Below are 9,816 nucleotides of genomic sequence, written 5' to 3'. Positions count from 1 at the left end.
GCCTTTAAGGATTTGTTACGTCACTGCATATAGGCGGAAATGTGCGTATAACAGGAAGTTGCTCTCTCGCTAACTCAATTTGTTTACTTATGATGTGATTTAAGGTAAGTACCTAAGAAGTGGTGAAACTTTAACTAACACAATTTGGTCCACTATTTTATACAACACCTTTCTAATATAAAGATTGATGAAAATCATTTAATTAAAATTCAAGTAGGCTGATGAAGTATGAATTAGACAGCTGGAATTAGCTATTTTGCTATGTAAACCCGTTTTCCGCTTAAGTTTTGTTTTCTTTCAGTTCCAGATTCTGTTACTGTCAATGAATAGCAAAAATTCTGTCGTGACAGACAAGCAACAGGCCTAATGGGATTCACTGGTTTATTACTGGTCAATGTTTAAAGCACTTACAGTCACTTAAAGGCAAATGTGTTCGACACAGCAATTTTCTATTCGAGTCGTGTGGGGGACAGGCCTGCTTACTATGTCTGCCCCCGTTGTAGTGATTATTTATACCCCAATATATCGACACAGCCTCATGGGCAACAAGAGCATTAATAATTGGTAACTAGTAAAGTGGCAGAGCTCAAACTGTCAGTTACTAGTCTATAACATCAGTTTCTCTTACAGTGACGTGTCAGAACCTTTTTGTTAAGCGCTTAATTTTTACTTTCCTGCTTGTCGTTTTCATTCTGTAGAGATAAATCTCTTGATCCGCAGGATGTTCCCCCGCAGCACACCACCCGGAGACCGGTTACAGTTCTCCCGGGACAGATACCCGCCCTATCCTGCCCCACGAGTTTATGATTACAGTCATTCTATGAGGTGAGCTTTGCTGAACTGCAACGGCTGGAACTCAGCAACTTAAGTCTAGTTTCTATCTTGTGGTAGAGCGAATGTAAATATAGTTTAGCAAATATTGTTGTTTATTATTAATATCGTCTATTTATGGCTGACTAAAAGGATATTTATCACTGTACAGTAAAACTCTTAATAACGTTAACAGTAACATCAAATTGTTGGTAGCTTGGAGAGAAAGAAAAGGATGATAGTTTGATAGATAATAATTTGAAAATTATAAATTAACCACAAGCTCTTTCTTTCTTGAATGTTAATCTTTACCTTGATTAAAAATAACGTATCAATTTAAGTCAGTATAATTAGTAACATATATATGTTTAAGCAGGTTTACTGGTCCTGCTCAACAAAGGTTTCCTCGGTATGAATGGGAACCTTCAACAGCAGCACATCCTTACACAGACCCTATCCCCAACAGACGCAAGTATGTCATTCTCAAATAATTTTGACAGTTTACTCATGAATTCTGACTGTTTCCTTAAGCTGCATAATATATTCTGCCTGTTTTTTTTTTTTTTTTGGTAAATGTACCGATGTCCAGGAGGCATAAAAATGACTATAGCCCAGATGTTGGGAAACGACAACGCATTGACTCTATTCCTGAACCAAGAAGAGGTTCCCCGTATGTTCGGACTCCTCATCTTCGGCCTTGTCATGATGAGGAAGAGGCTGGTTTCTTGAGATTTTCTAATGGTTTTGACCACAACTGTCACAGCCAAAGCTCAGAGGAGCTCCCTGAGGTTCTTATTGTCCCACATATTCCAGACAGCTTGGACAGCTATGCTAGAGACAAGGTACTGCTTGACTTTAGCTTTGTCCAATTTTATATTAGGCCATTGACTGCAACTTATTTATTAAAAACCAACTGTTTTATCTGGTCATTATCAAATACAGTGTTAGAAGTCAGAGATGGGTCTCTGGAGATACTTTTCATTTGTATGTCTTCTTGTTCCTCAGCTGGGTTTTCAAATGGTGGAGCTGTTTGAGGCCTGTGAGCAACGAATGTCAGATCTGACCAGGAAAGAGTCTTGCCGAGTGCGGCTTCTGCAAGATATACGATGCATCTATGCAGGTTTGAACAGTGTAAAATACAGTGTTTTACTGCTTGGTTTTTCAGTTATAGTTCAAATGTATACATTTTTTCTTTACAGCTGCCAATCTGTACCTTACTGGTTCCTCTATGAATGGTTTGGGCTGCAGGACCAGTGATGCTGATCTGTGTCTAGTAATTCAGACAAGAGTGAGTATCACTGTCTTTGTTTTCTCTATATATGAAATTTGGTTTATTGTATTCAGTGACACAACTCACTTGTCTTGGGACATCCCCCATTCATGTTCTAGAATAAAGGGGATGCAATTTCTATACTCTCTGTCCTCCAAAGGATGTGTCATTCACTCTGTGAGTAATTATACTTATTTTCAAAATGTATAACTGATATTTCACGTTTAATCTTTCTACTACTTTAATCGTGTTTTTTTTTTCAATCGATTGTTTTAATGGTCTATATTTAGTCCACTAGGTGGAGCACTTTACACGGTTTTAAAAGATAGTTGACTTGTCATTATGTTAAACAAAAGCAACTTCAAATCTCATGATGCTTTCTTTGGTTTATAGCCTACATACACAGGACCCAGCTCATCAGAGCCAAAGTTCCCATACTCAAATTCACAGACAAAGAAAGGTAAGAGGAGCGGAAATGTCAAAGATTTGCTGCCTTTGTTCCCCGTTAAGACAGATCTTGATGTACCTCTAACTCCCCCCATTTTACTAGTGGTGTGGAGTTTGATCTGAATGTAAACAACACTGTGGGCATCAGAAACACATTCCTTCTGAGGAGTTACGCTTACGGTAGATCAGAAAAATGCTTTTGCAGTTTTAAATGTTTCCGTTTCCACGAGACAGAAGGTTCCTTTAAAGCAGACATGTTTGTGTTGTTTCCCTCTCAGCTGATCTGAGGATACGACCCTTGATACTTGTCATTAAGAAGTGGGCACTACATCACTGCATTAATGATGCTAGCAAAGGCACATTAAGCAGCTACACACTGGTACTCATGGTTCTGCACTACCTCCAAAGTCAGTTGAATCTCACAAACAATAATTCCAAGCAATTTCAGTCTCACATTTTAAATTGTAGGTAAAGCCAAGTTTTGTTTTATCACAGCTCTTAAGGAACCGCTCCTTCCATCTCTACAGAAAGAATATCCAGTAAGTGAATTTACATGCAAACTTAATTTCCATGTTTTTAACACCTTCTGCAAACACACATATATATATATATATATAATAATTTTATTCAGTGAACATTTGTTTAAGTATGTATTTTACTCATTGTGAGAATATTCATGTTGTTTTACACTATTTAAATATAAATATAAATATATGTTATTTTGGTTTGAAGGCCATGAAAAACAAATGACACGTAACTGTTTCTTCTTAAAATGTTTTACTTACTAATATTGACTATATACTGTATAAAAATTGTAAAAGCTCTCAAGTGTAATTAAAAAGATGTGTCTATATGTGTACACAAGTTAAAAGAATTAAACATGTAATTCCATGCTCCCTCTGTAATGCTGTCACTGAGTTTGATTTGCTTCATAATTTTAGGAGTATTTTGATCCTTTCATGGAAATCGACATGGTACCAGAGGGACCCAAACACATCCAGCCCTACGTCTCCAGAAACAAGTCATCTCTGGGGGAACTGCTTCTGGGCTTTCTGAAATACTACACCACAGACTTCAGGTATCCACCATGGATATAAAGAGATACCGTGTTTCATGTTTCAGATGAACTGCGGGGTCTTTCCCCTGCTGGTTTCCCTCCTCCCATTCCTTTTCTCTTGTTGCCTGCCCTCCTCCTCTGTCCTGCATCATCCCCTTTGGTTTCGTATTACTGGTCTAGAGACAGGAGCAGGTGTGACCTTTGGCCTTACAAAGTCCTAACATGACATTCCATGATTGAACACTGTAATAGCAGCATGTGTGTTACCATGCCACAGTCCAGACACAAACCTGAAGTAAAACTCACCATAAGAACATGCAACACACTTGTATCCTGGGACTAATTTATCTTTGTCCATATTTTTTTTTTCAATAAATCTAATAATAGAGCAAAAAAAATTAAACAATTTGCTTTACTTTATTACTATACTTTATTGTATTCTTTTCCTTTTCTGTATCTTAACAGGTGGAATGAGCAGGTGATCTCTGTTCGAGAGGCTACAGCTTTTTCCAAGGGTAACTCAAAGGAGTGGAGAAATAAATTCATATGTGTGGAAGGTAAAACATTTTACTCACCACTGGTTATAATCATAGTCTCCAGATCATAACAGTTCCTATTAGCAGTTAATCGGAAAACCCTTTATTGTTAATGTTTTATATCACGGTTGTTCAAGATACTATTGCCAATAGAAAAGAAATGTTAGACTGTGCTTTACATCTCCTACCATACTCAAAATATCATAACAAGTTCAACAAAACATAAAGTTTAAAAGTCTTACATTTGTGAGCCATGTTCGTTTAGTTCATAATTTGGTACGTTATGAAAGAACTACCAGATGAGTGCAGCAACGTATGAAACAGAACAGTACTAATGAAAATATTGTAAGAATCTCCACATGATGCTGGTAGTGGTGGCTGGCCTTGAACCACAGCCTGTAGTGAACAGCAACTTGTTCTGCTGTGTTTCAGAGCCATTTGAAAGAAACAATGTTGCCCGAGCTGTCTATGAGAAGGTCAAGTTTGACGCCATCAAAGCTCGGTTTGCAGAGGTACACACAAGTTGCCCAGTTGTCTTTTTGTATAAACGCCAGTCAGATCATCAATGACTTACTCATAATCCTGTTGCAGGCGTGTCAGAGACTACACAAGTCCAGAGACTTAAGCTCAATCATCCCATTTAGAGCCATCATCAACAGAGAGTCACGTGGGAGATAAAAAAAATCTTCTAGAGACCAACTGGCTGGAGTCTTCTACCTCAAAACATCTCTGGGCCAGAGACAAGAAATAAACTTTTAAAGCTTGTCATTAAAAGTATGGAAAGATGATGCGCTGAAACAGGAAAACAGTGGTCTGTGTTGTTAGAAAGGTTAAATGCAGCAAGGATGAAGAGCAGTGTAAAAACCAATGATAATGTAAAGTCACACTTGAAATTTGCCCATTAGATGTACGGTGTGTGTTGCTGAGATGACAGCAGCCGTCTCAGCAGATTCTCAGCCTTGACTCTCTCTTCTGTGCCTCATGTCATACAAGCACCTCTTCTTTTCTTTAGTGAGCAGGAAAGCATTTTGTAAATTTGAAGCTGTTTGTATATGTTAACTGTGTTCTCACAATGATTATATGAGGATTTTGGTTTCCCAGCAGCCTTGCCCTCTTTTATTTCACCTGACCATATTATTTATTTAAAAACATTGATCATTGGTAGATTTGGCTTCTTGAGTGTAAATTTTCATTTGATGTTTTTTTTTTCTCGTGCTTTATTGTACTTTTTCTGTTACGTTGTTGATTTTTAAGTGCTTGTTTAAAAATAAACATTTGAGTATGTTTTCAGTGTGTATTATTAGTATTTTTAACTTGATTGGTGTGCATGGGCTGATGAGCCATGGCTTCACTCTTTACTTAAAAAATATATTCATTGTTTCTATTAAATATGCATAGATCAACCATGGACACTTTACCACCTGGTAGGCAGATTAGTGCATATAAGGACACTATTTCTAAAGTCAGTTTTCCTAAAGTGGGCTATTCCTAAAGTCTAGTTTGGTGTATCATTTACAATAACATGGATTAATTAAGGGAATAAAGAAATCTTTCTGCATGAAGTCAAAGGCTGAAAAATGCTGCTGTATGTGTATGCAATGCACAAACCCTTGGACTCACTATTGTTGGGACTCAGACCATAACACATTTTAAAAGAATATAAATATTAAATAATTATTTTGTCCACTGAAAAAAAAGGAAATTTAAATGCCCTATGGCTAAGGGCATTTTTCTAATGTGTTCCTGCTTTCCTGGAGATCCAGCTCTGCTATAGATAAAATAAAATCTATTTTTTATCTTTGAATACCAAACCCATATTTATGTTGCTAAAAATTAAACATTGGCTTATCTAAGTTAGCAGGAGTATTTAGTAACAAAACAGTGGGCATGCAGTCACGCTGGAGGTTTTCCAACTGTATATGCAGTGCATCAGTGTTCTCAAGTGTTTTTATATAACATTTACTTTTATGACCCTCACACTGTGCCAGCTCTGAGTCGAAGCATGTGCAGGCACCTGGTTAGTGTTACCACTAGCAGGGGTGCAGGGGGAGTTACTGTTACTGTTTCAGCACATGACCTATATTAAACCCAGTGAAGGGGATTTTCTTCTTAAAGACGTATTCCCTCTGTGGACTGTTTCACCGTAGTAGACATCATCAATGAAAAGGTAGAACTTCAATCTGGAACAGTCTTCAGAAACAGAAAGAGAATCTGTATTTTCTAGAATTAGATTTTAAAGTAATTGGTCCAACAGCCAGTGAAACTTACCCTCTCTCTGACTTCACTCCCCTCTTTCCCCATTCCCCACTCTATTTCTGTCCCTCGCTGAGTCAGATGGACTTCTCCCAACTTAGAATGACACAAACAGGCAGAGCAGCTCTTTCCAATTCACAGGGACTGAAAACACCAGGACAACATTGAAAAAGAATTGACAACTTCAAAGTAGAGAATTGGGGGATACAGTATCAGAATGGAGGAATGTGAGGGTCTGGATCCAGAGGTGAATGAACTACAGGTGTTTTCAGAGACCGTCAGTCAGGACGATGAAGACGAGGTGGAGGAACTCCAAAACAGGTGCCTACTTGATGGGTCTGGACTTATTGGTATAACCTACGGGTCTCTTTGTGCCTGCTACAGTTTACTGAGTCACTAAGAGAGGACTCGTCCATGGGTTTGTGCCATAGTTCGTTTCTGCCTGGAGTATTGGACCTGACAACTGGAGCTATATTAGACAAATGTTGATTAACTGATTGTCATTTGATATTGGGTGTCATCATCTGCTCTCCAGCACATTCAAGAAACTGTCAGTGTTCACCATTCTGCCATATTTTACATCTAATTTATCATGTTCCCTACTGGCTTCCTTAGCATGTCATAAATAGTAGAAGAAAACAGATATAGTGGTCTAATCGGAGATGGTCAGGTCTCTAGTCTCTAATGTTACACGAATGACGCTTCAGGATGTCACCTCTCAGTAACCCTGTGATGAACAAGTAGCTCATAGTGCTTCTAAACGCTCTGATTTTTAGCTCCTTACTCATGCTGGCGCAGGATGCTGGGGATTTACTTAAGTGAACTTCCTGAAAATGTGGATTAGATTTTAGTTTAAGATTTAAATTTGGTTTTTAGGACGAATGTTGCTTGGCTTTGTTTCACTGTTTTTTTCTTCTTGTATTTTCTTAAACTCTTCCAAAATGATCTTTTCCTGCAGTCAATTTTTCAAGTCAAGCATCTCTTCTTCTAGGACGTGAGAATCACCTGTGTTCTTCTAACCTAATCCTATTCCTCTTCTCTTCAGTCTGCGAGAAGCTGTCCAAGACCAGTCAGTTAAGCCTAAACTCCAGTGCCTGATGGTGGACCCATCATTCTCCATGGTCACTGTCCAGAGTGAAGACAGCGGTATAGTGTGGGAGACTGCCTCCAGCCGCTGCTCCACTCCCTGGGCCTCTGAAACTAGCTCCATCTCTGAAACCTACAGCATGGAGGGCTCTGGAGCCGCAGGGAAGATCACCATCATCTTTGACGAGGACAAAGTGATCCGTAGGAGGACCAGGTCTGGAGGAAGACTCAGTAGGTTGAGCGACAGGCAGAGTCGACCCGGAAGCTCAAGATCTGCTTCGGCTTTGGGCGTGGAGAGACCAGAAATGGCAGAAGTCTCACTTCCCAATATAAAAGAGGAGAAAAAGGAAACAGAGCCAGACCTAGAGGAAATCAAAAACAAAGACCAACAGTTGTTCAGTTTGATTTCAGAGGGTTATGAGATTCTTAACATCAGAGTGCCCTTCAAACTTCCTACTGTCGACGAGGAGGAGAGCACGGAGCTGCAGGACAATCTTTCCTATTTGAATGAGACCCCAAAAATCAAGTCCCGAAGTCATCATAAGCGGACGCAGCAAAATAATGTTCAAACAGAGGAGAAGGAGGAGGAGACGGCAGACGGTGAAGAGGTGTGTGTCCATCAAAACAATTTCTTTAGCTATTTGATATATTTAACATGCTTTTTTATTTGAATTGAGTTCCTCACTGTAATCTTTCCACAGCTCTCAATGCTGGACTCTTCTCAGCCTTCAGCACACACTGAGCTTGTCGACACGCCCACACAGATAGAGGGCAGTGACATTGACTATTTTGAGAAGTTTACTCTTTTGGATGTTGCACCTCCAGGAGAACAGGTTACAGATGTCCAGGAGGAGGAGGTACAGAAACTTGGAGTAAAACCACAAGCAGAGGAGCAAAAGCCTGCTGAGGACAAGATCACAGTCAGTCCCTCAGCATCAGAGGAATCCTTTGTCTTTGTTTCTGACTTGGACATAGTTGGTGATCACCTGGATGAGGTCTTCTACGGAGAAGGAGCTCCTGCTGATGCACTGCAGAAAAAGAATGAAGAGGAGGCAAACGGAGGAACCAGGATGAGGATGAGAAGGGAGAGCTCAGTGAAGGAGAGTGGCTCTGTGTTGTTTGGGTCTGAAGAGACCACTTTAACACCCATCTACTTCTCCTCCGGACCCCCAAAGATTATCGATCCTATTCTTTTAGAGGAGCCCACCGCCATGTCCTTCATGTACTCTGACCTTTATGAGGATGCTGTAGGCCAAAGGGTGAGGAGCGACGAGGAATTCTCGGAAGCAGAAAGTGTTGCTTCGGAGAAGTCCTATAAGAGACGTTTGTCAGATTCGGACGATGCAGACGGATACCTGGAGAAGTTCACTTTAAAAGATGAAACTCCAGCAGAGGAGGTTAAACTGGGGTCTGTTGATGACAAGAAGGAGAGGAGAATGTTGTGGTCACAGAGTAGGTTTGAAATGACTGGATGTCTGACAAGGATGTTCAGAGAAAAGGAAGAGCAACAAGAAGAAAAGAATAAGACAGAAAAACTGGATACAACTAAGATTGGAGCAGTGGACACCACTAGAGAAACTCCGGAAAAACCTATTGACCTGAAGGATGATAGGGTGGATTATCATCACATCAGAGACCAGACTGCTCCACGTAGCTCTAATGAGCCATTATCTGCCATTCAAGAGGTTGACTTATGGACAACAGAAAAGACTGAGAAGGATCAAACAGGAGAACAAAGAAACATTTGTAAAGACAAGCAGCCATGTCAAATTCCAGAAGTGGCAGAAAAAGTCTTTAAAAAAGTGTTGACAAAAGCTGCAGATGAGATATCAGCAGAAACGTCAGTCCACATGGATGTTAAAACAATAGGACAAACAAGGAACGAAGATGCTGTGGAGAAAAGACCAAGGGAGACAGCTGATGAGGAAGTGGTGGCTTCACCAGAACCCACTGCTCTAGTAGAGACTTCACCTGAAAGTCTCATTTCCCAGCAAAAGGAACCTGCAGAGACGTTCCATGTGGACGACGCCACTGTTGAGATCGTCACAGACTGTGATTTTGCACTCCAAGCTGTAGTGGAGGTTATAGACAAAACAGTGAATGCAAAAGAGATGCAAACCCAAGTGCAAATTGACCTTCAGGAGGTAAAAAATGCTGATGTACCAGACACTGAAAAAGCACAAATGTTAAAGGAATCTCTGAGTGTGGGCACTGCTCCAGTTGAGCAGCCATCAGCGGCTTCACACAAGAGTTCAAGAACTAAAGCTGTGATGCTGGAGAAAACAGAGACAGAAACGGACAAGAAATGTCAAGAAATTCCTGAATTCTCGTATCTTAAAACCGAGAAGTCTGCTGAA

At 39.9% G+C, this 9,816-nt stretch overlaps 2 protein-coding genes across 3 annotated transcripts in view; both read left to right on the top strand.

Moving 5' to 3' along the window:
* tent2 (terminal nucleotidyltransferase 2) lies at positions 1-5,404 on the top strand. 2 transcript variants are annotated; one of them, XM_025053386.1, is made up of 15 exons: positions 1-104; positions 699-825; positions 1,187-1,282; positions 1,400-1,652; positions 1,816-1,930; positions 2,010-2,098; positions 2,200-2,257; positions 2,474-2,540; positions 2,631-2,707; positions 2,806-2,934; positions 3,023-3,066; positions 3,469-3,605; positions 4,050-4,141; positions 4,553-4,632; positions 4,712-5,404. In XM_025053386.1, the coding sequence occupies exons 2-15, from the start codon at positions 722-724 to the stop codon at positions 4,796-4,798; spliced, it is 1,428 nt and encodes a 475-aa protein (XP_024909154.1). In that variant the 5' UTR covers positions 1-104; positions 699-721; the 3' UTR covers positions 4,799-5,404. The 2 variants fall into 2 exon arrangements, with proteins under 2 accessions (XP_024909154.1, XP_016898289.1); XM_017042800.2 differs by lacking the exon at positions 1-104 and having other exon boundaries at positions 126-825.
* Positions 5,405-6,483: 1,079 nt separating this feature from the next.
* The window catches only part of cmya5 (cardiomyopathy associated 5), a 16,308-nt gene continuing 12,975 nt past the window's right edge, over positions 6,484-9,816 (top strand). The window contains exons 1-3 of the mRNA XM_025053446.1: positions 6,484-6,694; positions 7,419-8,067; positions 8,161-9,810. Of these exons, the coding sequence (XP_024909214.1) occupies positions 6,591-6,694; positions 7,419-8,067; positions 8,161-9,810 (2,403 nt within the window). The 5' untranslated portion in view covers positions 6,484-6,590. The remainder of the gene's footprint in view (positions 6,695-7,418; positions 8,068-8,160; positions 9,811-9,816) is intronic.

Source organism: Cynoglossus semilaevis, chromosome Z, assembly GCF_000523025.1.
Source record: "Cynoglossus semilaevis isolate Cse_v1.0 chromosome Z, Cse_v1.0, whole genome shotgun sequence".
In the NCBI taxonomy this organism is placed as follows: Eukaryota; Metazoa; Chordata; class Actinopteri; order Pleuronectiformes; family Cynoglossidae; genus Cynoglossus; species Cynoglossus semilaevis.
The sequence above is the reverse complement of the archived record's forward strand: the minus strand, read 5'-3'. Positions and strand labels throughout refer to the sequence as shown.

What these genes read in the sequence shown, in the direction of transcription:
- tent2 (XM_025053386.1), top strand. Translation starts at nt 722, where the DNA reads ATGTTCCCCCGCAGCACACCACCCGGAGACCGGTTACAGTTCTCCCGG. An exon ending in AAATTCACAGACAAAGAAAG is followed by an intron (nt 2,541 to 2,630) that starts GTAAGAGGAGCG and finishes CCATTTTACTAG; the next exon opens with TGGTGTGGAGTTTGATCTGA. An exon ending in TCTGAGGAGTTACGCTTACG is followed by an intron (nt 2,708 to 2,805) that starts GTAGATCAGAAA and finishes TTTCCCTCTCAG; the next exon opens with CTGATCTGAGGATACGACCC.